The 26896-nt window shown below is 44.8% G+C and overlaps 1 protein-coding gene across 1 annotated transcript in view; it reads left to right on the top strand.

Annotated features, from left to right (window-relative positions):
* Positions 1–3258: 3258 nt before the first annotated feature.
* TTLL9 (tubulin tyrosine ligase like 9) overlaps positions 3259–26896 on the top strand; it is a 47631-nt gene continuing 23993 nt past the window's right edge. The window contains exons 1-4 of the mRNA XM_087444918.1: positions 3259–3319; positions 3459–3573; positions 20501–20612; positions 21311–21496. Coding sequence (XP_087301044.1) covers positions 3259–3319; positions 3459–3573; positions 20501–20612; positions 21311–21496 — 474 coding nt within the window. The remainder of the gene's footprint in view (positions 3320–3458; positions 3574–20500; positions 20613–21310; positions 21497–26896) is intronic.

The following is a 26896-nucleotide window of genomic DNA, read 5'->3' as shown; positions in this document are numbered from 1 at the left end:
CATCTCACTTGAGTTTCCCAGAATGCCCCATCCCGTAGATGGCATAAAGAAATACTGATAAATGAGCCTGAAGACTAGTTCCTCATCAGGGCTCTGCCTTAGCAGCTCTGTGTACCTGGGCAGATGACCTGGATCTGTTTCCTCATCCATAAAGGGGCAATTATTACAGTCCTTGCACTCTACTTGGTTGCGGGGGCCATGAGCCAAGCAATGCAGGTGGAAAAGCAAAGAAACAGATTCTCTGCTAGAGCCTCCAGAAGGAACTCAGCCCTGTTGACACCTTAATTTTAGCCTAGTGAGACCCATTTCAGACTTCTGACCTGAAGAACTGCCAGCTGATACATTTGTGTTGTTCTAAGTCACTCAGTTTGTGGTAATTACAGCAGCAATAGGAACCTAATACACTCACCAATGCCCTTAAGGAAAAGTCCAGCCTGCTCAGGATAGCACACAGGCCTTGTGGGATCTGGCTTCTGCCACTGTGACCTTGAGCAAATTTCTTAACTTCTATGGGTCTCAGTTTCATCATCTGTAAAAATGACCTACCCCTATAGGTCTGTAGTGAGATGAAATGAGAGGAAATATTTCAAGTACCTAGCAGAGAGACTGGCACAGAGTACAACACCATTATTATTATCATTGGCATTATTATTATCATGGAGCAATTGACAGGGAGTTAGGAGGCCTGGGTTCTATTCCCCTCACTAGGGCTGTGTTTCCACATCTGTAAAAAAGGAAACAAACAGAAACATACAGGTTTGGCAGCCCCATCTCTGCCCCCTGCTCCACTCCTTCCTGGTCAAACATGCTTCACTCTCTGACTTCCAATTTTTCACATGCCATTCCCTCTGCCTGGAATGCTCTTCCCATCCCCTTTACCAGACTAACTCCCATTTCCTCCTGGAAGTCTTTGCTCACCCCAATTAGAGTTGGTTAGACCCTACTGTTACAGATTCCCAAAGCATCCTAAACTGCCTTTATCATAGTACTGATTTTTTTTTTATTGCTATGGCGTGTGTTGTTTTCACTTAGAAAAAAACAAAAAACAAAAAAATCCAGATAAGAATACTTGGACCTATTTGCTTCAACTGTGTTGTTTAAATAAAACAAAACATTCCAAATAAACTTGAAGCAGTCAAACTTCCCTCTCCTCTCCCCTTTTCCCTCACTCTGTCCCCAGAGGCAACTACTATCATGAATTTGGTGTGTATCTTTCCGGTCCATGTTTTTAAACTTTTAATATCCATATACCCTTAAATATATAGAATATAATTTTGTACGTGTGTTTATAATTAACATAAATTTTAACCTTTAAAAATTATTTATCATTCCACAACTTCCTTTTATTCACTCAACAATAGGTTTTGGGGATATTTCCATGTTGATATAGATCTGGATCATTCATTTTTATCATTGTATAGGATTTTGTTATTAGACTATATCCCATTTTATTCATCCACGATCCTACTAGTGGACATTTAGATCATTTCTAATATTTTCCACTATTATAAAGAATGTTGCAAAGAACATACTTATACATATGACCTACGCACAGGTGTGAGAATTTCTTTAGGGAAGGTTGTCACCTTGCACACTAGCTGCAAAATGAAAGGTAGTCCATAGGTTGTGCAGCTGTATTCAGAGAGCCTATAGAATATATGTCCAGTAGTGGAGTTGATGGGTTGTAAAGTGTGTGCATTTTCAACTTTATGAGATGTTGCCAAATTGCCTTCCAAAGTGTGAGTGGACCAGGAGCATATAAAGTTTCCCAACATGATCACGAACACTTGGCATTGATATGTATTTTTATTTTTGTCTAACTGATGGATTTAAAATCATATCTTATAATTGTTTTGATTTACATATCTCAATTGCTTATTGGCTATTTGAGTTTCTTCTGCTGAAAGTTCCCTATTCATATCTTTTGTCCACTTTTTTTTCTTTTGCAGGTAGAGGGGGAGTCTTTTTCCTAATGGTTTGTAGGAGTTATTTGAGTACTAGTCCTTTGTCATATATGTTGCAGATATTTCCTCCTAGTCTGTAGCTTGTCTTTTAATGGAATATACAATGTCTTTTGTTATATTACAGTTTAAATTTTGAGAGTCACAGATCAATTTTTTCTTTTATGAGCTGTGCTATATTAAGAAGTCCTTCCCAACCATGAGATCATAAAAATACTATATATATACATATATATTTCTAATAGTCTGAAATATTTGTTTGCCACATTTATTCTTTAATCCACTTGCATTAGGCATCTGTTTTTCACTCCAATGGAAAGCCAGTTTCTCAGTGTCGTTTATTGAGTCCTCTATCCTTTCTCCACTGATTTATGATGCCACCTCTATTGTACATCATTGAGATGCACACACCTGTGTCTGTTTCTAGGATCCTCATTGTATTAATTGATATTTGCCGCTCCTTGCATCATAATGGGACTTGATAGGCAGAGAAATGTCTCCTGGACCCAACACACGACACTTTGTTGCTCTGGTTTGACAAGGGCTCTCAAAAATCCTGATTGGATTTGGGAAAATACACACCTGTATGATATTGATTCTTCCCATCCATGTACATGGTACACCCCTCCATTTATTCAGGCCTTCTTTAATGGCCTTCAATAATGTTTTGTAATTTTCTCCATGAGAATATAAACTCCACAAGGGCAGATGCTTGTTGATTTTGTTTACTGCTGTATCCTCAGAGTCAAGAACAGGACATGACATAGAGCAGATGCTTAATAAGAATGTGTTGTTCAATGAAATGTCTTGCGTGTATTTTGTTAGATCTATTCCTCCACAGCTTATATTTTTGTTGCGATAAAACAACAAGATTTTTAAATATATAGTTTCTAAAGAGCTATGGTTGGTGTATAGATCCCAGGGCAGTGGGAGGTGAGGCAGGAAAAGACAGGGAGCCAATACAGGGTGCAATGACAAATAAGTTGCCACTTCAGTTTATATGCAGAGGAGAGACATGATTGGATTTGTGTTTTAAAGAGCTCTTTGCAGTGCAGAAAATGAATTGGAATGGATAGGGCAAGCGTGGGCACGAGTAGACTGGTCAGGAGGCTGCTGCAGGCGTTGAAGTGAGTCTCGGCATAGAGTCGGTGCCTAAGAATTAGAGAGAATGACGGGGAGAGAGCAGAACTGACCGACTAACCAGGTGATTTAGTGAAGGACTAAGTAAGAAAACAGTGCCATTGCATTTACCAAAAGCTGACAATTTTTCAGACTCAGCGCTCTTAGGTCAAGCGAAATGCAGCTCAAAGAGGCACTGGGCAGCAGATGCCCGAAGCGGGCAGCCAGCCTCTTGCCGGGTGGGCCCCAGGGTTGCGAAGGCGTGCGGCTGGGGAGGAGGGGGTGGGCAGTCAGAGCGCGCAGAAGTTCACAGCGGCTGGAGTTGCTCCGGGCCCTGCGTACTGCGCCGAGAGCGGTGCTCTTGGCTCATCCAATCAGAGCTGCGGATCCGGGCGTCCCTCCGTCGCCTTGGCAACGGGACGCACAGGCTCGCGCGGGCCGCGGTGGCGGTTTGGATCGGGCCCTGGGGAATCGTGTCATGTCGCGACCGAAGGTAGGCGTGCCACCCGATCCAGACGCTTTCATCATCCTTAGAGAGAGGGATGGAAGCCACGGAGGGATTCAGAAGTTTGGGGTACTTGCGGAGGGATTTCCGGAAGAAAATGATGAATTCAGAGAAAAGACTACAAGTGCCAGCACGCCGCGCGCCGCCGGAGCCTCTGCGCGAGTCGGCGGAACCTGGCTTGCTGGCGGGAAATTTACGAAACTCGAGAATTCTAAGCCGTAGTCAGCAATTTCTGTGACCCCCGGGGAAACCTCAGAATTTCTGATTTCCTGACTTGGAAAAGCTCTTAGAGATCTATTTATCTCTTACCCCCGCTTCCCTACCCGTCCATCCAAAAAACGCTAATTGGTGCCTTTTGCAAGCCGAGCACAGTGCTAGCTGATGGGGATACAGAGGTGAATCAGACAAGCCCCCGCCCTTTTGGAGTGTACAGGCCAACTCCCCCAATTTAAGAGTGGGGAAAATGAGACTCAAAGAAGGGAAATGAATTAGTCTAGAACCCAGCCCTCACCCCAACCTACTTCTTATCCCGTGTTTCATGTCTGATGGATGGCACCTGCATTTCTTTGATTCCTTCTCACAACAAAAGATAAGTGGGCCCACCCAGATAATCCAGGGTAATCTCTCTGTTTTAAAGTCAGTTGATTAGCAACCTTAATTCCATCTTCAACCTTAGTTTCTCTTTACCATATTTACATCTTTACCATATTTATATCTTTAACATATTTACAGGTTCTGGGGATTAGGATATGACATCTTTTGGGGGAGCATTATTCTGCTTACCACCATATACTATCATCAAATAATTGGAAAATGAAATTTGAAAAATACTATTTACAATAGCATCAAAAAATCAGTACCTATGAATAAGTTAAAAACGTTCGAGACTTCCATACTGAAAACTAGAAAACATTATGGAAAGAAAGAAGACTTAAACTAATGGAGAGATAGACCATATGCATGGATTGGAAGACAATACTTTATGATGTCACTTCTTTCCAAAATTATCTATAGATTCAATACAATCCCAATAAAAATCCCAACATGCTTTTTTTTTTTTTGTAGAAATTAGCAAGCTGATTCTAAAATTTATGTTGAAGTGCAAAGGACCCCAAATTGCAAAGACAATCTTGAAAAAAACAAAGTCAGAAGACTTATGCTACCTGATTTCAAGATTTACTGGAAAGCTACAGTAATTAAGACAGTGTAGTAGTGACATAAGGGTAGACAAATAAGTAAATAGAACAAAATAGAGTCTAGAAAGAGACCCACAGCTACACAGTAAATTGAATTTTGACAGAAGAGCCAATGTGATTCCACGAGGAAAGGTAAAATTTTCCAACCAGAGACCCTGGAGCAACTAGATAAACATATGGAAAATGGAATTGAAAACATGAGAGAGTATAAAAGACATAATCCAAAAAGATTAGGACACTTAACCAGTGCTGGGGGAGTTGGAGGGGCTTGAATGGACGAATGGGATAAAATTTCACTTGGTTTTGTGGAGGCGTACTTCTGCCGGTTTTGTAAAGCAGTATCCTCTCTCCCCCTCCACTGGCTCTTTGAGGGGTAGGATGGTGTAGTAGGCAGAATTCTAAGATGGACCCCAAGATTCCCACCCTGGCTGGGAATAACCTTGTATAATTCCCTCCCCTTGAGTGTGGGTGGAAGCTTGTGAAGTTGTTGGGATAGTTATTACCATGATTGCATACGTTATATAAGACTCCGTCATAGCTGACTTGGAGAGGCAGTGTTGGCAGTCAGAGGGCCAGGCTCCTGCTGGCCTGGAAGAAAGCAAACATTTATGTTGTGAATGCCCATGAGGGCCACGTCGAAAGGAACTGCAAGTGGCCTCTAGGAGTTGAAAGCAGTCCCCAGCCAACGACTAGCAAGTAAACAGAGACCTCAGTTCTACAACCCCAAGTAGGTGAATTCTGCCAACAATCTGGATGATCTTGGAAGAGGACCCCAAGCTCCGGAAGAGAACCTTAGCCCCAGCCATGACCTTGATTGTAGCCTCGTGAGACCTGAGCAGAGGATCCAGCTAAACTGTGCCCAGGCTCCTGCCCAGAGAAACTGTGAGGTATAGATGTGCACTGTTTGAAGCTGCTAAGTTTGTGGTAATTTGTTATGCAGCAATAGAAAACTAATACAGATGGCAAGTCTATCCCAACTGCAAAGGTCATCCTGCACAGGACCAATTTTGATTTCTTTTTTCATACCTGCCTTAGGGATCAGTCTTACCAGGACTGAGGGCCAAACTGTTTTCGATATGGTTGGGGCAGAATAATACCCACCACCCTTTGAGGATTTGAAAGGTCCATTTTGGGTGGAAGGAGTTAACATTGCTCTGAGCCTTTGATCCAGCCCCTCCTGGATCATGGGACTAATCAAACATTCAGGTTAGAGTAGAAGGTTCAGATCCTTGTCACAGAGCCTGCTGAGATCAGCCCTCAAACTGGGGTTCATGGTTGGACCTTTGGAGCATTGAAAACCAGACATTCACTGTACTGATCATGTCTGGGGAGCAAGCCTACAGCAAGGTGGGCCCTTGGATACTTGAGGGTTCATTCCAAAGACCAAGTTGCTGGACACGTGTTGACCAATGAGATGAGAACTTGGCCAGGCTGAACCTTCATGTCTCAGGATCTGTACAGTGTTGAGTCTGATGGTTTGAGCATTTTACAACTGCAGTAAGTTGAGCTGGGGAGACAGGGTGGATATGCAAAACCAGTTACATCTCTTTCCTTTTATCATTGCAGAATCAAAATTACAAGGGCCATGGATTGTCAAAGGGAAAAGAGCGGTGAGTGGTCCTACCCAATCCAATAAACACAGAACTAACTCGCTAACTTCCTTCCCTCCTTCCTCCCTTGCTTCTTTCCTTCTTTCCTCTCTTCCTTCCTTCCTTCCTTTCTTCCTTCCTTCCTTCCTTCCCTTCTTCCATTCCTTCCTCCTCCATTCTTTACTTCAATAATGATAATGATATTATAATAATAAACAATTATTGAGCACTTACCGTGTGCCAGGCCCTGGGCTAGTCACTTTACTTGTATTATCTTGTTGAATCCTTACATAATTTTTTGAAGTAGATACTACCATTGTGTCCATTTTACAGATGGGGAAACTGAAGCTCAGAGAGGCTAAGCAACTTGCTAAAAACCATAGGATCAGTTAGTGGCAGAACTTGTTGGACTCCAGGGCCCGCCTTGTATCTAACTATGCTCTCCTGCCTCCTTCAACAACCATGTGAAGTTGACTTGATAACTCAAATGTCATCTCCATCCTGATCCTTGGCTTCACCCTGCAGCAATAACCTGGATGCAGAACTCAGCATCTCTTTGAATTTCGTAAACAGAATCCACTTGCACAAAGCAGGAGTGAGCAATGTAGATTTTACTGAAGATTTTTGTGGGGAGTTAGAGGAGGTAGTTTACATTGCACACACCATGGTAAATATTTTAGATTTTGCTATTCTCTATTTCATTCGCTATTTCTACTCTTTCTAAAGTCCTTCCTGGCTATAACACCACTGGGGGGGACATGTGTGGTCTCTGACCCTTCTCGTATGCAGCACCCATCTTCTTTGCCTTCTTTCTCTCTACACTAACTCTATCCCACCAATTTTAAACCTCTCACTCTCTTATGCAGAGCATTTCAGCTCTATTGCAGATCATGGCCACAACTTACACACCCACTCCCACCCCCACAAAACAAAGAGCACTTCGTCCATTTTATTAGGGCAGATATCAATTAGAAATGTGCTAAGCTACAAGTAATAGGAAGTCCAACTAAGAGCAGCTTTAAAAAATTGTATGTATTTTCCTCGTGTAACAGAGTCTGGAGGGCTGGTGCATGGTTCAACAATGTCAGAGCAATTGTCTGTGATTGTCTTGACCTTTTCCTTATGGATACTAAGTGGCTGCTGCAGCTCCAGCCCTCATGTCATGATCAAGATGGGGAGAAGAGGGGAGAGAAGTCTCAATCCACATATCCATCTCTCTTTTTTTTAATCAAAAAAACAAAAGCTTGCCACCCTCCCTAGAGGTCTTGTGCTTTTGTCTTATTGGCCAGAATTGTGTCACATGGACAGCCCAGCTGCATGAGTAGCTAGGAATACAAGTTACGTAAATGGCATTATACTGTTATTATTATTCCATACTCGCTTTTGTCACACAAAGTTATATTTTCAGTGTTTATCCATACAGGCGCATGTAGCTCTGGATGCATTGTAACTACTATATGTGTTCCATTGTATACCACGAGTTATTTATCTGTCTTCCTGTTGAAAGGCACTTAGGTTGTGTCTTAGTATTGCTTTCCTCCTGAAGCAGACCCTGAGACAAGGAAGTGAGAGCAAGTAGTTTATTTGCAAGGTGATTCCAGTAAGCATCGACAGGGAAGTGGGGAAATGAGACAGCTAAGGGGAGGAAAGCAATAAAAGGTGCATTATTGACAGGTTATTGCCGTGGGCAAGTGGGGCTCAATTCCACTGGGGATTCCTAGGAGATAGTATAGACCACATCTCAAACTTACCCCAATGAGCGACAAGAGAGCTGGAGGATTTACCCATCAACTCCAGTTGTCAGGGGTTGTATGCTGTTGGGGAGGGGCACTTAACTCCCTGATACTTCAGATCTGCTCCAAGTACTGGCTGAGCAGACTCTGGGGGCCAGAGAAAGCCCTCGGGTAAAGAGGTTGCAGGTTTTGGCAGTGGAAAGCATGATTGGCATGCACAGGAATGGTGAATGCCCAAGGGATAAGGGTGGACCACCAACAGTGTGTGCTGCAGTTTATTTCCCTAAAAAATATTAACAATTATGAATGAACATCCTTGTGCATATATTCCTAGCACAGATGTAAGGTATATATCTGGGATATAGAGCTAGGATGGAATTGCTGGGTATAGAGAATATGCATGTTCAACTTTACTAAATACTGCCATGTGCTTCTCCAAAGTGCCTTCTACCAGCAGAGGAAGAGTTTCCATTTTAGCACATTGTTGCCAAAACTTGGAGTTTTATATTTTTGCCAGTCTAATGTGTGTGAAATAATATATGATGGTTTTAATATGCCAGATCACTCTCCAAAGGTTTATCCTATTTATACTCCCATCAGCGCTGTAGAATAATTATCATTTCTCCACATTCTTGTGAACACTTGGTATTTGTCTGATTTTAAACATTTTCTTCAATCTGATGGATTTTGAAATTGTAACTTTTCATTGTTTTGGATTAATTTTAAATACTGCTTTAGAGCAGTGGTTCTCAAAATTTGAGCTCACGATCCCTTTACAACTTAAAAATTTTTGTGGACTCTAACTTTTGCTTATGTGGCTTATACTTATTAATATTTACCCCATTAGGAATTTAAAATGATAAATTTTAAAAATATTTATTAATTCATTTAAAAAGCAGTAACATGCTCATTACATGGTGGCATAAATAACATATTTTTATGAATTATAGCTATATTCTCCTTCCCCTGAATTTGGTGAGATGAGTAGTAATTGTTTTACATTTTTGTGACTCTTTTTAGTGTCTGGCTTAATAAAAAACATTTGGCTTCTCAAATCGTCTGTATTCAATCTGTTGGGATGTGTTGTTTTGGTAGAAGAATAGGAAGAAAACCCAGCCTCACAAAGATACGTAGTTGCGAAGGAGAGGACTTTGTGTACCCCTGAGAGAGAGTTGGGGACCCTGAAGAATGCTTGAACCACACTTCAAGAACCTCTGCTCTAGGGAATCGGAATATGCATCCTTAACTTATCGCTGTCTACCTTGAATCAGTATCATACCACTTCATGTGCAATGTAAGAACCCTAAGCCGGCATGCCCTGATTACTCCCCTCCATCCTTTGTGCTGTTATTTTTGTCATATATTTTGCTTGTAATTATGTTGTAAACCCTACAATATATTCTTATTATATTTGCTTTACATAGTTAATTGTTTTTGAAATTAAGACATGAAAGAAAGCATTTCAAATTTACTCCACTCTTAATCTCTTCTTGTAGGTGTGAATCCCCATCTCATATGTTTCCTTCGGCCTGAAGGACTTTCTTTAGTATTTCTTATAGTGTGGGTCTGTTGGCAATAAATTCTCTTGGATTTTATTTGTTTGAAAATATCTTTATTTCACTTGTGTTTTTGAAGTAAAATCTTCCTGGATATAGAATTGTAGGTTGACCTTTTTTTATTTAAGTACTTGAAAGCTGATGTTCCTTTGTCCTCAGGTTTGCATTGTTGCTGATGAGACGTCAGCTGTCATTTGCGTTGTCCCCCGCCCCCCAGCAGTAATACACACACACCAGAAAGAAATGTGTCTTTTTTCCTTGGCTGTTTTTAAGACTTAATTCTGGTTTTCAGCAATTCGATTATAGTTTGCCTCGGTGTGTTTTTTGTTGTATTTATTCTGCTTGGTGTTAATGGAGCTTCTTGGGTCTGTGGGTTGATAATTTAATCAAATTTGGAAAAGTTTTCAACCATTATTATTATTATTATTTTATTTTTTTGTGTGAGGAGGACTAGCCCTGAGCTAACATCTGATGCCAATCCTCCTCTTTTTTTTTGCTGAGGAAGACTGGCCCTTCGCTAACATCCGTGCCCATCTTCCTCCACTTTATATGGGACGCCGCCACAGCGCAGCCCCGCAAGCAGTGCGTTGGTGCGCGCCCGGGATCCGAACCTGCGAACCCCGGGCCGCCACGGCGGAGCGCATGCACTTAACCATTTGCGCCACTGGGCCGGCCCCATCAACCATTATTTTTTCAAAAAATATTTTCTGTCCTATTCTCTCTCCCATCTCCTTTTGGAACTCCAATGGCATGTATGTTAGATTGCTTGATATTATCCCACAAGGCACTGAGATTCTGTTCATTTAAATTTTTTCCCTCTCTAATTCCATTTGAATAATTTCTATTGGCCTGTCTTCAAATTTACTATCTTTAAAAATTTTTTTTCCAGTTTTGTTAATATATAATGACATATAGCACTGTGTAAGTTTAAGGTGTACAACGTGATGATTTGATACATATGTATATTGCAAAATGTTTACCACAATAAGGTTAGTTAACACATCCTTCACCGCACATAATTACCATTTTTTTGTTGTTGTTATGATGAGAACACTTAAGATCTACTCTCAGCAACTTTCAAGTGTATAATACAGTATTGTTAACTTTAGTCATTATGCTGTACATTAGATCCCCAGAGCTTATGCCTCTTTGTAACTGGAAATTTGTACCCTTTGGCTGACATTACTATCCTTTCTTCTAAAATGTTCAATCTCCTGTTAAGCCCATCCTATGAATTTTTAATTTCAGATATTGTGGTTTTCAGTGCTAGAATTTCCATTTGGTTCTTCTTTAGACTTTCAATTTCTTTTAGGCAGAACTCATATATTTACTCTTTATATCCATCTTTTCATGTAAATCCCACACATTTATAATATCTGTTTCAAGTTCTTATCTAATAATTCCAATAACTGGGTCATTTACGGGTTTATTTCAGTTGGCTGTTTTCCTCTTGATTATGCATTACATTTTTCTGCTTTATTACTGCATGTCTTATATTTTTTATATTGCATTCTGACATTGTGTATAAAAAACAGTGAAGACCAAAAAATTACACGCACACCCACACCCAGTGTGTGTGGGGGTGTATATGTGTGTGTATATATAGAAAGAGAGAGAGAAAAAGAGAGAGAGAGATTGATTGATGGATTGATTTTCCAGAGACTGTAAGCCTTTCCTATAAGCTGATCATTCAGATTCCTCCTGAAGCTGAGTTGAGCATGGGTTGGGCCAAAGCTTTATTTACACTGAGTGCATCCCAAGCCCAGCCCCCTATACTGCTATTTTGAGCTTGTTAGTATTTGACCTGGGAGGGAGCAGTTCAGTTTTTTTTGTTCATTTGTTTAGTATGTTTTAGTTCACCTTTGGATTCAGCTCTGGCAAGGCTGCCAGAATGCAGACACCACAGAAACACGCAGGAGTGTGGGTTTTCTCTCCGCTTTACTCTGTTCTCTCTACCGCTCCTTTCTTAAGCAAATTTGCCACAATTTGGTTTTGCTTTGGTTTGGTTTTGGAATGGGGCTCTTCCAGATTTTGATTTGTTTTGCCGCCCTACATCTTGTCTAAGCTCAGCTGATTTCTCCTCCTGCAAAGTCTCTCTCCCAGGGTGGGCTCATTCCTCCACTTGCCCACGCCAGACCAGGCAGCCCCCCCAGATGTGGAAACTGTCACATCTCTCTGGTCACCTGTGAGGGGCTTGTTTCTCTCTGGAATCAGTTCGTCAAAGTTTCTTTTGTCCATTGCTCTCCACTAGCCCCATGGACAATATGATGTTTATTTGGTACATGTTTTTCTTGTTACTATAGGAGTGAAAGTCTTTTGCATCCTTTTGTATTGTAACCAGAGGCAGAAGTCCTCTTCTTGATATTTTAATTTGTATTTACTTGATTATTAATAAGGCTGAATATCTTTTAACATACTTGTCATTTAAGTTTCCTCTGCTATGAATTGCCTGTTCATATGTTTTGGGCATTTTTCTGAATTTTTTGTCTTTTTAAAAATGATTGGGCCGGCCCCGTGGCTTGGGGGTTGGGTGCGCGCGCTCCGCTGCTGGCGGCCCGGATTCGGATCCCGGGCGCGCACTGACGCACCGCTTCTCCGGCCATGCTGAGGCCTTGTCCCACATACAGCAACTGGAAGGATGTGCAACTGTGGCGTACAGCTATCTACTGGGGCTTTGGGGGGGAAAAATGATTTGTAGGAGTTCTTTATATACTTATGGATTATAAGCATTGCAAATATTTTTCTTAATCTGTAGCCAGTCCTTTAACTTTATTTGTGCTATATTTTGTTGTGGAGTTCTGTTATATATACAGAAGGGTGCATGTATTGTAAGTTTACAGCTCAATGAATTTTTGTAAACTTAATACACCCACATCAGGAAACAAAACATCATCAGCCCCCAGAAATTCCCCTCCTGCCCTCTTCCAATCATTCCCACACAAAGGTAGCCATTATCCAGACTTCTAAAGATGTGTTAAATTATTTAAATTAGATATTGACTTTGAGATAATCGTGGATTCTTATGCAGTTGTAAGAAATAATACAGCGAGATCCCATGTGCCCTTTACCCAGTTCCTCCCAATGGTGACATAAAGTAAACCCATAGTACAATCTCACAACTAGGATATTGACATTGACAATGTCCAGTTCTGTTGTCATTGACACTAACATGATACAGAACATTTCCATCACCACAAGGATCCCTCATATTGCCCTTTTATAACCACACCCACTTCCCCTCCCTCCCTCTTTCCCCCCACAATCCCACCCCCATCCTGTCCTTAACCCCCTGGCAACTGCTAATTTGTTCTCCATTTCAATAATTTTGTCATTTCAAAAAGTTATATAAATGGAATCATTCAGTATATAATAACCTTTTGAGATTGGCCTTTTTCACTCAGTATAATTCCCTAGAGATTCATCCAGGTTGTTGAGTGTATAAATAGTTTATTCCTTTTTCTTGCTGACTAGTATTCCATGGTATGGATGGATCACTGTTTGTGTAACCATTCACCTGTTGAAGGACATCTGGGTTGTTACCAGTTTGGGGCTATTGTGAATAAAGCTGTTATGAATGTTCATGTACAGGTTTTTGTGTGAGTATAGGTTTTCATTTCACTGGGATAAATGCCCAGGAGTGCAATTGCTGGATCGTATGGTAGTTGCATGCTTAGTTTTTAAAGAAACTGCCAAATTATTTTCCAGCATGGCCGTAACATTTTATATTCCCACCAGCAATGCGGGAGTGATTCCTTTCTCTGCATCCTTGCCAGCAGTTGGCGTTGTCACATTTTTTTACTTTAGCCATTCTGATACTTGTGTAGTGATATATCGTTGTGCTTTTAATTGCATTTCCCTAATGACAAATGATGTTGAACATCTTTCCATGTGCTCATTTGTCATCTGTATCTCCTCTTTGGTAAAATATCTGTTCGTGTCTTTTGCCCATTTTCTAATTGGATTTTTTTTTATTGTTGAGTTTTGAGAATTCTTTGTGTATTCCAGATAGTAGTCCTTTGTCAAATATGTGGTTGCAAATATTTTCTCCCAGTCTTTAGCTTGTATTTTCATTGACTTAATAGAGTCTTTCAAGGAGCAAACATTTTTAATTTTGAAGAAGTCCAATTTATCAATTTTCCCTTTTATGAAGCGTGCTTATAGTGTCAAGTCTAAGAATTCTTTGCCTAGCGCTTAGATCCTGAAGATTTTCTCCTATGTTTTATAGTTTTACATTTTATGCTTAAGTTTGTGATCCATTTTGAGTTAATTTTTGTATAAAGTATGAGGTTTATGCCTAGGTTCATTTTTGGCCTATGCATATCCAATTGCTCCAGCACTGTTTATCAAAAAGGCTATTTTTCCACCATTGAATTGCTTTTGTTCATTTGTCAAAATTCAGTTGGGAATATTTGTGTGGGTCTGTCTCTTGGTTCTGTGTTCTGTTCCATTGGTCTATGTGTCTCTCCCTTTGCCAATACCACAGAGTCTTGATTACTGTACCTACATAATATATTTTTAAATTGGTTAGACTGATTTATCCCACTTTATTATTCTTTTCAAAATCATTTTAGATATTCTAGTTCTTCTGCCTTTCCGAATACGTTTTAGAATTATCTTATCTATATCTACAAAATATCTTACTGGGATTTTTGGTCCCAGGAATTGCATTAAATCTGATACCAATTTGGGGAGACTTGACATCTCTACTCTGTTGAGTCTTCCAATCCATTAACACAGTAGGGTTCTCAATTTATCTAGATCTCTTTGACGTTTTTGCATCAGCATTTTGTAGTTTTCAGTACATAAAAACTGTGCATATTTTGTTAGATTTACACCTAAATATTTCTCTTTTTTAAAGTAATTGTAAATTGTATTGTATTTTTAATTTCATGTGTTCATTGGTAGTATGTAGAAATACAATTGATTTTTGTATGTTTGTTTTATATCCTGTGATCTCGCTGAACTCACCTATTAGTTCATGAGTTGTTGTTTTTTAGATTCCTTAGACTTTTTAACATAGTCATCTGCAGAAAAGGACAGTTTTTTTCCTTCTTTTCTGATCTATATCCCTTTTATTTTATTTTCTTGCCTTATTGCATTGGCTAGAACTTCCAGTACTTTGTTGAATAAGAGTGGTGAGAGTGGACATCCTTGCTTTCTTCCTGTGTTCTGCACATGTTCTTCAAATGTGTTCTTAGTTACTCATTGAAACATTTTTATGATGACCCCTTTAAAATACTTGTCAGATAATTCTAACACGTCTGGTTATTTTTGGTCATTTTGATGTTGGCATCTATTGATTGGTTTTTTTTTTTTTTCCCATCATGTTGAGATTTTCGTGATTCTCAGTTTGATGAGTGATTTTCAATTGAAACCTAACATTTGGGATATTATGTTATGGAACTCTGGATCTTATTTAAACCTGGTTTAGCTGACTTTCTCTGACACCACTCTGGCCAGAGAAGGGGGCATGGTACCACCTTATTGCTGCCACGTAAGGTAGAAGTCCAGATTCCCTGCTTGGCCTCCACTGACACATGAGGGGAGAGGGGGCTCCTCCTCACTGCTGGGTGGAGTGGAAGTTCTGGCTCCACTAGGCCTCCACTGATTCCACCCTGGGTGGGAGGGTTAGAAGGTCCTTGTTATTGATCCCCACCTGGCCCACAGGACACCACTGGGTGTGCAGCCTTGTCACTGCTGGGTGGTGGTGAAAGTCCTGACTCTCCACAAGGCCTCCTTTGACATCAGTCCACAGGGGAAAGGGCACCTCCTTCCTGTCATGTGGGAGAGGAAGCCTAGGCGCATGGTCTCCACTGACACAGTAGAGATGGGAGCCTTACTACCAGCTGTTAGGGATAAAAGCCCAGCTCCATCCTAGACCTTCTCTGACACTACCCTATCAGGGGACTTGGGGGGTGTTGGGGTGCTTTATTACAACCTGGTGAGAGTCTAGTTTCCCCACTCAGCCTTTGCTAGCGTAAGTGGGGATGGACCACAGATTTATTTCTGTGGCAGTTGGCTGGAGTAGAGCAGTTGTTGTTGAAGTCTTCTGCCTTGCTTCTTGCCTGGTCCTTTGGCTAGAGAGAGCAGGCTCTTGTGGGAGCTTTTTTGTCTGTGTCCATTGGCATTTCAGGCTTGCCAGGGTCTTCATCTCCACATCCGGGATCTATGAGGCAAAAAGAAAACCCAGGGAATTCGCCACTGTGCTGTTCCTTGGGTCCTGATTTCCCTAACTGGTCTGCCTTCTTCTGTCCACCTTTCAGAGTCTTCTTTTGTTTGTTTTAGATATAACGTGCTGGGGTTTTAGTTGTTGAAGGAGGAGGAATAAGGAAAAGGACATCTGCTCCATCTTCCCAGATGAGTGCCAGCAAAGGAGATTTGCAAATACATATCATTTCATGTAAGGATTATTCATGACGCATGTAAAGTGATCAGACCATGCCTGGCACGTAGTAGGCAGCAAGTAAAATGATTGCTATTATTTTTCAACCATTCAAAGATTCTATAATTCTCAGTTTGATTATTTTAAGTGTTGCATGCTATAATGCTAAATTCTGAAATTCAGTCATTCTTTGTTTTGGCATTTCTAAGTAGGGAACTTGACCTTTCTTTCTTCCCCTCCTTTCCTATCCCTGGACCATCATAGGGAAATAGTTGATCCTGAGCAAGTGTTCTGGTGCCTTGTCTTTCAGAGAGCAGAGAGCATCAATCCGGTTCAAGACCACCCTTATGAATACTCTCATGGACGTCCTTCGCAACAGGCCAGGATGGGTGGAAGTAAAGGAGTAAGACACCACCCCCTCCAACCTTATCCCTCCTTCCCTTTGTATCACAGGTCCTGTCTCCCTTTATTTTTCTCCCAGTTTTGCTGGGTGGCTACTGGGACTTGTCCCAGTTTGGCTGTGACAGGGGCCAACATTTATTTAGTACTCACAATGTGTCAGGTGCCTTACTGATGCCATCTCCGTCTTACTTAAGCCTTATAACCGTCCAGCAAGATATGATTATGTTCGAAGGTATTAAGCCAATTGCTTAAGGTCACACAGCACATAAGTGGGATTCAAATCCAGTTCAGTTTGACTAATCCACAGCCACTATCCTGTGGCTCTCAGTAGAAGCAAGGCATACAGCCATCAGATCTGCTGGCCTGAATCCTCCAGTGACAGCAGGTCCAGGTCAAGGGCTGCTTTTCTCTGGTTGCTTACTAGTTCTGTGACCTCGAACAAGGTACTTGACTCTAAGCCTACATTTCCTCTACGCTGGTCCCTGGGGATACTGAGATGAACAAGCATAAAATAGCTGGCACATAGTAGGTGCTAATATTAGGAGTAAAGTTTGGATGCATGTAACAGAGACCCAAAGTAAAAGAGGCTTTGACAGACTAGAAGTTTATCTCTCCCACTGAAGTCTAGATGTAGGAAGTTCAGAGATGGTATGGAAATGTGGGCCCCATCTGCCTCCGTCTTTCCCCTCTGCCATCCCTTGAGTGAGGCCCTCGTCCTCACGGTCCGAGGTGGAACTCCAGCCTTACAGCCACATTCCAAGCAGCAATAGGTAGGAAGGAGGCAAGAAAAGGCATGCCCTGCCCTTGGACACAACCCAGGGGTCCCTCACATTTCACTGGCTAGGACTTAGCCATTTGGACACACCTAGCTGCAAGGGAATCTGGAAAATGTAGTCTTTATTCTGGAAAGTGTAGACTACATTTTCCCAGGTAAGTCTTGGGAATTCTATTACTGTAGAAAAAGAGGAGAATGCATATGAGGGGTGAGGCAACCAGCTGCCCTGCCATGGTGCTCAGTAAATATTTGTTGCATAACAACAGCTAAGCCTGCTAGACACTCTTTAGCACTTTACATGCATGACCTCTTTGAATCATTGCAACAGACTTTTGGGGTAGGTGCTATTATCATCCCCATTTTACTGATGAGAAAACTGGACACAAAAGAGTGAAAAATGCCGAGTTGGAGGTCACTCGGCTTGTAAGGGCTTGGGCTAGTATTTGCACCTGGTCTGTGTGTCTGCAGAGTCCCAGGGTCATCTCTGCCCTGGTCTAGTGGCCTTTCAATGAATGAAGGAACAAATGGGTGGATGGATGAATCCATGATTCCCGCTGCCTGGTGCTGGAGTCTAGCAGAGGAGACAGACTTTGACTAAATCATCCCACAGAAAATTAGGAGTTGGCTGTCAATAGCAAGCTGTGGTACAGGTGACGCAAGATGGCAGAGTCCTTTCTTTGGGACTTTGGGGAATATTACAACCATGATAATAATGTTGATGATGGCGATGATGGCAGCTGCTGTGGATTTTCCTTCTTGGTTCTCTCACGCATCACACTATGTTGGAATGAGGTTTCCTTCGCTGGATCCAAAAGAACTGGATGTAGTGGAGGATGGGGATTAGGGGAGGGAGTTGGGAGATGAGAGCGAGGTGACTGGCGGGTGGGGGTGGTGTTTGGGAAAGGGCACTGTCCTGACCTGCTCTGTGACCTCAGGCCGCCCCCTGCCCCTCCTCAGCCTTGCTCCATGGTCAAGTGGAAGAGGGTCTGAGGGTTTGTCTGGTGCTGATGGTGTGGGAGTCCATGAAGCAGGTTGCTCCATGGCTGGTCCCAAATTGCCTCAAGAGTCCTCAGACCAGGAAGGACCAGAGGCCATGGTCTTTACACCAGACACGGCTCTGTGAATGTGAGGCCTTGTCCTTTAGGATCTAACCTGAGGTCTGGTATTTCCAGACAGAATCAGGTCTCAGTTCAGACTCTCAGCCCGTCAGATCAAAGTTTGGAACAGCTGTGGCCAGAGCTGTCCCTTCCCTTGCTGCTCACCGAGAAAGCTGATGTGATGCCTGGAACTGTGGCAACCATCATCACCCTGAGGTGATGAGCATGAGGACAACACGTTAAGGATGGCAGAATGGGACAGTAGAGGAACCTGGGTCCCTGCTGGCCTTGTTGAGCAGTTTAATGTCTTCCCGGCTGATTTAAGAGCAACTTGAAGGTGATAATCATGAAGATGGGGTACAAATGAATGAACTTTCAGAATTAGAAAAGAATCCAAATGCCACATCGTGGTCCACAAGTCCCTGCTTGACTGGGCCCTACCCCACCCTTCAGCGACATCCTTGACCTTTCTCCCCCAACTCTGGCTTTTCTTCACGTCCTTGAACATGCCTTTCCAACCTCAGGGCCTCAGTTCCTGCCCTTCCCTCTCCTAGAACCCTCTCCTCACTGCTCTTGGCCTGACTGCTGCTCCTTGCCCTTCAGATCTCAACTGAAATGTCACCTCCACAGGGTGGCCTCCACCCAACATAGGCCCCTCAGCTACCCTGCCTCCATGGCCTCCTACTGGAGTACTCTCAGCACGTTTCACAATTCCTCGTTGCAGAGTTATTTATTTGTTTCCTTGTTTGTTGTTAATCTTCCTCGGTGTACTCTAGGTACCACTTGGCTAGGTGTTTTGTTTCTTCCTGTATCCTTGCACCCGGCAATGCACCCAACACTGCCTCTGACACCAAGACAACCTCAACACGTATGTGTTGGATGAATGAATGAATAATGCATTATTCATTCTTCTAAAACAAAAGGTTGTTGAAAAAGCAAGTTGTGAAAGGAAATAGACAGGAGTGGTTCTAACCACAGAGCTTGAACTCTGGAGCCCGATGGCCTGAGTTCCAATCCTGCTCTGCCACTTACTAGCTGTATGAACTTGGGTGAGTTCCTTAACCTCTGTGTGCCTCAGTTTCCTCATCTGTAGAATGGGCATAACAGAACCTAACACTTAGGGTTGCTATGGGGATCAAGGAGTTAATATTTGTAAAGTACTTAGAACAGTGTCTGGCACATGGGAAGCATTAAGTAAGCATTAGCCAGTAAAAAGTTTAAAAACATGCCAAGCAATGCCATGTGCTATATGTGGACACACACACATATACACATAGTACCACTATAAAGACACTCAGAGAAATGATACTGAATTCAGGCTAATGGCTTCCTTTGGGGCAAGAGAGAAGGAGATAGAATCAGACAGGAATATACATGGGGCTTCAGTTAAATCTGTAATTTTTTACTTAAAAAAATTGGAAGCAATCATGGTGGTGTTATTTTATTTCCTGTCACGTCTTTTTCCAGCACCTACTCTCTGCACCCCAGCTCTGCTGTCAGAGTTGGTAGATTAGTCTGGTTTCCTGTCCCTCTCCTGGCGTGGAGGTGAAGAACGGGGTCAGAGTTTGGAGTCAGGCAGGCCTGAGTGTGAATCCCAACGCTGCTGTGTCCTCTGTGAGCAAGGCCATCCCTGTCTTAGAGCTCCAGGCATGATCGTAGTCAGCTTTCACCTTTTGGGGTGCTCTGAGGATTCAGTGAGAGGAGGGTCTTTTGAGCTGGGAAGGGCTTGCAAATGTTACCTAATTCCACAGCTTGGTTATGTGGGCTGGGGGGTGGCAATGTAGATGCTTCCAGAGCCCAGACAAGTAACATGATCAGGTGAGGTTGGCTGGTTGTGCTGGGCCATGCGGAGTGGTGGGAACTGGTCTGGAGAGAGTGTGCCCTGTCTAACGTAGTGGCCACCCCTCAGTCCAGCTGACAGGTGCCAAGAGGCATCTGGGCTCAGTGTGGCCAGATCTGCTGATTGTTCAAAGGAAGCCAGCAGCCTGGATTTTTGTAGGAACGTTTCTCTAGTTTTCACTCTGTTCTAACAAAGCATGTTGTGGGCAGCAGCGGCCCGCGGCCACCACCTTGAGACTCATGAGGGACACATGGCTACCTACTCCTCAGCTGCACCTCCCTGGGCCCCTGCCCCCCAGCAGTGCTGAGGTCCTCAGGTCTTGACTGTTGTCCCACCCACCCCCAGCGAAGGGGAGTGGGATTTCTACTGGTGTGACGTCAGCTGGCTCCGGGAAAACTTCGACCACACCTACATGGATGAACATGTGCGGATCAGCCACTTCCGGAACCACTACGAAGTGAGCTGGGTGGGCCAGGGGACAGAGTCGGTCAGCTCACGTCACTGGGTGTGGCAATGAGCAGGGGCTGGTTTGGGAGGGCAAGGACCAGAATGGAAAAGCTTAGGGAATTTGGGGTACCTGCCAGGTCGGGAATGTGTGCACTAGACATACGATGAGCTAAATAGTGTGAGGGAGTAAGGATCCAGACCTGAGGAACAGGCTGTCCTGGGGTGGAGACTGAGGTCACGGACTGGCTGGTGTTTCATCACCAGAGACATGAAGGGCAGGCTAGCTTGGGGATGCAGGGTGCTTGAGGGATTATGGTGATTTCAGGGTGAAGCAAGTTGAGCAGTTTGGAGTCTAGAGATGGGAGGGAGGTCCGGGAGGAAGCAGACTACAAAGACGGGACTGAAGGAGCCAGTGGTGGGAGATTTTAAAAGGTTAGTGCAGCTTAGCGGTTAGAAACATGAACTCGGGAGTCCAACAGTTCTGGGTTAGCTGGACAGCTCTGGGCAGCTGACAACCTTGGGAGCCTGGAAAGTGGGGATAATCATAGAATAGCAGGCTCTCAGTCAGAATCACTCTTACTGTTATTGTTATTCTGTGGGCCAGAGGGTGGAGGCTGCGGGGAGTGGAGGGGCAGTTGGTGGGCTGGGAGGTGGAGCAGGGTGGTGGGCATGAGTGCTAATGGCCTGCCCGCCCATCCTGCTGCCCAGCTGACCCGCAAGAACTACATGGTGAAGAACCTGAAGCGGTTCCGGAAACAGCTGGAGCGCGAGGCAGGAAAGCTGGAGGCGGCCAAGTGCGACTTCTTCCCCAAAACCTTTGAGATGCCGTGCGAATACCACCTGTTTGTGGAGGAGTTTCGCAAAAACCCGGGAATCACCTGGATCATGAAGCCTGTGAGTGCCCAGTGCTGGGGACTGGGGAGGGGGCGGCGGGAGGGAGGGCCACTCGGGCACTAGGGCAGGGATCCTTCACGGCACGTCTCAGGACAGGACTCTGCCTGGGAATCCAGCTTTGGATGCACCGTCTGCACCCCTGAAGGGCTGACTTCATCTCCTCCTGTCTGCACTGTGTGGAGCCAGCAGCTATGACTGCTAGTACACAGCAGGTGCTCAGTAAGTGTCCACTAGATGAGCAAGCGGCCCTCAGGACACCAGGGCAGGGAATCCAGAGCCTCTCTTCCTGACAAGAAAGGAAACAGTGGCCAGGCCATAAAAAGTGTTTACTAGCATTGCCCCAGTTCTCATAACGGGCCGCGGGAGGGGGTATTACAACCCCGTTTTAAAGGTGAAGAGCCTGAGACCTGTGTATTCAAGCCTCCACAAATACTTACTGAGCACTTTCCCTGTGCCAGGCACAGAACTAGGAGATACAGCCCTTGGCGAGTCAGATGTGGGTCTCTGCCCTCCTCGAGCGCGGACAATATGCAGGGGATGTATGCGTGATTACAGTTGTGCTAAGTGTCGTTAAGGAGAATGGTGCCAAGAGGGAAAACAGCAGGAGGATGTCCCCCAGCCAGACGGTCTTCTCTGAAGAAGTGAGAGACTGGGCTCTGAGACCAAACGCCTTGGGTCAAATGCTAGCTGTACCGCTTACTAGCTGTGTGACTTCAGACAGATTACTTAACTTCCCTGTGCCCCAGTTTCCCCATCTGCAAAGTGGGAATAACTATAGTACCTACTGCATAATGTTGTTGTGTGATAAATGAGTTAACACAGGTAAAGCACATATGAAGAACTCAATAAATGAGAGTTGTTATTATTATTATTATTATTATAAGAATTAGCATTAAGCTGCAACCTGAAGGATGCAGAAGAGTCAGCCTGGAGAAGGGCAGAGGTAAGGAAGAGCATTCCAGAAGGAGGGAACGGCAGTCACAAACTGAGCGGAGGCCAAGGGTGGCAGAGCACCTACCAGTCCCTCAGCCTTCCTTGTGCCGGGGCTGGTCTCTTACCACAAAGCCACCATAGCCTTGAGTGGCATCATCAAAGTGGCCCCCTGATATTTTCCAGGCTTGTGAACGTGCCACGCTGCAGGAAGGGAGTTGAGGGCAGGGTAGGAGGGAACAGCCCTTCCTTGTGGGGCTGAAGACTGGCGCCGGCGTTGGCCGAAGCATAGGATCTTGGAGGGGGAACGGAGGCGGGGAGCAGACAGAAACAACGGATGCTCCCTGGGCCTGAGCTAGGATACCCAGGCCTCAGGATCCTCTCCCTGGCAGGCCTGCTGGAAGGCTTGCACCCCCTTCCCGGGAAGGCGCAGTCAGGAGGCGTCTGAAGCTGGAGCAGAAGGGGTTAGGTAATGAACACTGCAACCCACCGCGCAGATTCCAGCTCCCAGCATTATCCGCTCAGACAAACGGTAATTTGTGTAATTGGGAACGAACAATCGCATATTAAGTTGATTCCTTTCCCAGCCCACGGCCTTTGTAGCAGCAGACACAACGACAGCTGTAATTAAGAGGAGGAATCTTGGCTCAGTGTGAGAGAGAGAGTGTGTGTGTGTGTGTATGTGTGTGTCTCCTCTCTCCGGAATAGCTGAGGCTCCATCTGGGGTGTAGGGTGTGGAGAGTGGGAGCTTCTAGTCAGACGAGCCTGCGTTCTACTTCTGTATCTGCTGCTTATCAGCTGTGTGACCCTAAGCGGGTTACTCAACCCCTCTCAGTCCATTCTCATCTGTAAAATGGAATTAACGAGTGTACCTGCCTACAGGGCTGTGGGAGAATTCAGTGAAGCTGCACATGTTGTATACGTGAATCACACAAGTTACGTAAAGGACTTGGGACCTACGTGCCCAATAATTGACCATTTTTATTGTTATTTCTCGGAGTCCAGGCCACACCTTCTCTTCCCCCGCCCCTGGCAAGCACTAGGTCAGTGCTTCCCGAACTTGAATGTGCCCACAATCATGGGGCATCCGGTGAAGATGCAGAGCTGGATTCAGCGGGTCTGGGTGGGGCCTGAGAGTCTGCATTTCTTTTTCTTTTTTTTTTTAAAGATTTTATTTATTTATTTTCCCCCCAAAGCCCCAGTAGATAGTTGTATTTCATAGCTGCACATCCTTCTAGTTGCTGCATGTGGGACGCGGCCTCAGCATGGCCAGAGAAGCGGCACATCGGTGCGCGCCCGGGATCCGAACCCGGGCCGCCAGCAGCGGAGCGCGCGCACTCAACCCCCAAGCCACGGGGCCGGCCCCAGAGTCTGCATTTCTAACCAGCTCTCAGGCGATGCCATTGCTGCTGGTCCATGGACAACGCTGAGTAGTGAGACTGACTGTGGAGGAGTAATTCTCAGACTCGAGTGCATCAGAATTTTCTGAAGAGCTTGTTAAAGCCCCTGGTGTGGGGCCTGAAAATGTGCATTTCTAGCAAGTTCCCAGGTGTAGCAGTCACAGTTCTCCAGAGAAACAGAGCCATTCGTGTGTGTGTATGTGTGTAAGGAATTGGCTCGTGTGATATTGTGGGGGCTGGCAAGTCTGAGATCTGCAGGAGCAGGCCAGCAGGCTGAAAACTCAGGCAGGATTTCTACGTGACAGTCTTGAGACAGAATTGCTTCTTTTTCCGGAAACCTCAGTTTTTGCTCTTAAGTCCTCAACTGATTGGACGAAGCCCACTCACGTCATCCAGGGTGATATCCTCTACTTAAAGTCTACTGATTGTAGATGTAATCACATCTACAAAAAACCTCACAGTAACATCTAGACTAGTGCTTGACCAAACAACAGGACACCATTGCCCAGCCAAGGTGACACATAAAATTAACCATCACACTAGGTTATGAGGGTGCTACTGGTCCGGGTACCACGCTCTGAGAAGCACTGGGCTAGAGTATTAGTTCTGGGATCCTGTTTTTTGCATTCCTTTGGGGTGGAGAAATGTTAAAAAATAGAACATAACCCTAAATTTGGAAAATAGAGGCAAAAAGTCCCCTAAATCCCTCCCTTCTTTCCACAAGTCCTGTCTCTGTGATGCGATTGGTCCTCATCCATCCACACACAAGAATTTTCACATCGTTGCAGTGGCAGGGCCAGTCGGGGCAGCCACTGGCCCGCCTTTTCCCGTTGGCATTTCCTCTGCTCGGTTCCCCGGGGTCTGTGAGCCTGCATCTTCCTCTTTGGCAGCAGAGCAGTCCTGGAAGTGAGGGGTTGAGTCAGACTCAGACGGGAGCAGGCAGTGTCGTCCCCTCCATGCTACCCCATGAGGACCCCTCTTCCCACCAGGCCTGAGCCCCAGCCCTTCTCCGACCTTTGCTGTGACTCTTGGGAATATAAGAACAGCCCTTGGACTTGGCATTTAAAAGTCCAGTCTAGGGTAAAAATTGCCTCGATCCAAACTGTTTTTCCATCTAAGCGTTCTCCCCTCCCACCAGCTCAGGCCCTCTGGATTGGTGGGGAGGTGGGGGGGACCAGACCACGGGGACCACGCTTGCTCCTCCAGCGTCCCTCGCGTGTCTGGGAGGCAGGCACTGGGCTGTCGGGGCCCAGGCCTGTCTGTCAGTCTGTCTGTGTGTCCACAGGACTGTTCTAACATGTCACGGTGGGGCTGTGAGCGTCCCGGGAACCACCGGGCTCTTCTCAGCTTTGGTGGCCTCCATCCAAACTGCAGGATGGGAAGAGCCGCATTTTAACCTTCCATTACACGGGTTTACCCCAGCCAGAGCTTCTCACGCTTTTTCACTGAAATCTCCTAAGAGTTGGGATGCTTTGGGCAGCAGATAACAGAAAACCCAGCTAAGAGTAGCTCGACAACAGGGCAGGGCTTCCAAACCGATCTCATGCTGTGGGCCTCACTGGCGTCTGGTGAAATGTGTGGGCCCTGTCACAGATTAGTGTTTTTAAAAGCATCACATAAGCACGTTTGATTATAAAAGAAAGCAACTATGTTGAAAAACGTTTATCAAGCTGTGTCAGTCTGGGTCGTCTGAGAGACAGATGCCAAGACGAGCCTCAACGCGCCAGAGTTTTGCCTGTGAGAGAATAGTGGGAGGCAGCGGGGGAGTCTGGGGGAGCTGTCAGACCCCAGTGAGGGAGAGAGGGAAGGAAGGAAGACTGGGTGGAAGCTCCTAGACTGCCGGGCAGCCTAAGGGAAAGTCAGCAAGGCTGCACGGAGGCCTCAAGCTGAAGTCACTGTCGGAGGAGTCCCCTGTCTCCCGGGAGTGCGCCAGCCTTCGTGTCCCTGCCGTCTCAGTCATTGGCTGGGAGCAGCCCCAGCGAGCCAGCGAGGCCTGACAGGCATAGCCAGGTCTCTGCTGCCACAGCTGGTGCCCCAGGCAGTCATTCTCCTGCAGGTAGAGGCCTGTGAGTACATTCTCACGGCCGCCACACAAACTATTAAAACATTCTTCGTGCTATAGTAATGTAAGTGTTTTTCATTAACAATTAAAGAGAGTCTAGCAGCAGGCCCAACGGTTACCATAATTTCAGAGTCATCATGAGCATAAACAGTATTTTGAGGTATCTGCAACAATCATAATGCAATAGAAAAATAACAGATTTCTTTTGAGAACAAAGTCATTGGCACGGCTAATAGTCTAGGATTTGTTGCTGCATTTATAACAGGAGGAAATGTGAACATCTGGTTGGGGGTTAATGAAAATAAAGATGAAAAATTTTTGCTCATTCAAGTTTACAGACCCTAGGGAATTTCCTTTAGTGATGAAAGGTCAACTCCAGGGCTGGTTTACTGGGCAGCTCAGCATCATCATCAATTCCCAACCCTGTGGGCTGACTGCTCCTCTCGGTCACAACATGGCTGCCGCAGCTCTAGCTTCACCTCCTCACCCCTCCATCTGCCGAGGGAATAAAGGAACACTCTGGTCTTCTGTCCCTTTTGAAGAAGACGCAGATTTCCCAGAAGTGCCTGCTGCAGACTTCCCCTGGCATCCTGCTGGCCCATACCTGAACTGATCACATGGCGGGGGTGGGGGGCAGTGGTGGGCATGGGACCACCGTGAGGGCTCAGACCTTCCCAGAGAGAAGGGCCACTGGGAAGAGGTGATCCAAATGGGATTCTGTTGGTGGGGAAAGAAGGGAATGGCTGCTGGGGATGCCCTCCATTCCCTTAGGAGGGCATCTCCTGTAACAGTCATGTCAGTTACCAACAATGCTTTAAGCAATAAAGGCATTTCATTATCTCATATAACAAGAAAGCTGGAGATAGGAAGTTCCAGGTTTGGGGATGTGCTCAACGATGCCCTTAAAAGCCCAGGCTCCTTCCTTTGTCCACTCTGCATCCTCATGTGTTGGCTTTCTGTCATCAGACTGCATCTGCCACATCCGACGAATGCCACACAATGAATGCC

This window comes from Ceratotherium simum, chromosome 21 (genome assembly GCF_057802395.1).
Source record: "Ceratotherium simum simum isolate JZ-2026a chromosome 21, ASM5780239v1, whole genome shotgun sequence".
Classification (NCBI taxonomy): domain Eukaryota; kingdom Metazoa; phylum Chordata; class Mammalia; order Perissodactyla; family Rhinocerotidae; genus Ceratotherium; species Ceratotherium simum.
This window is presented reverse-complemented; position numbering and strand designations above follow the sequence as displayed.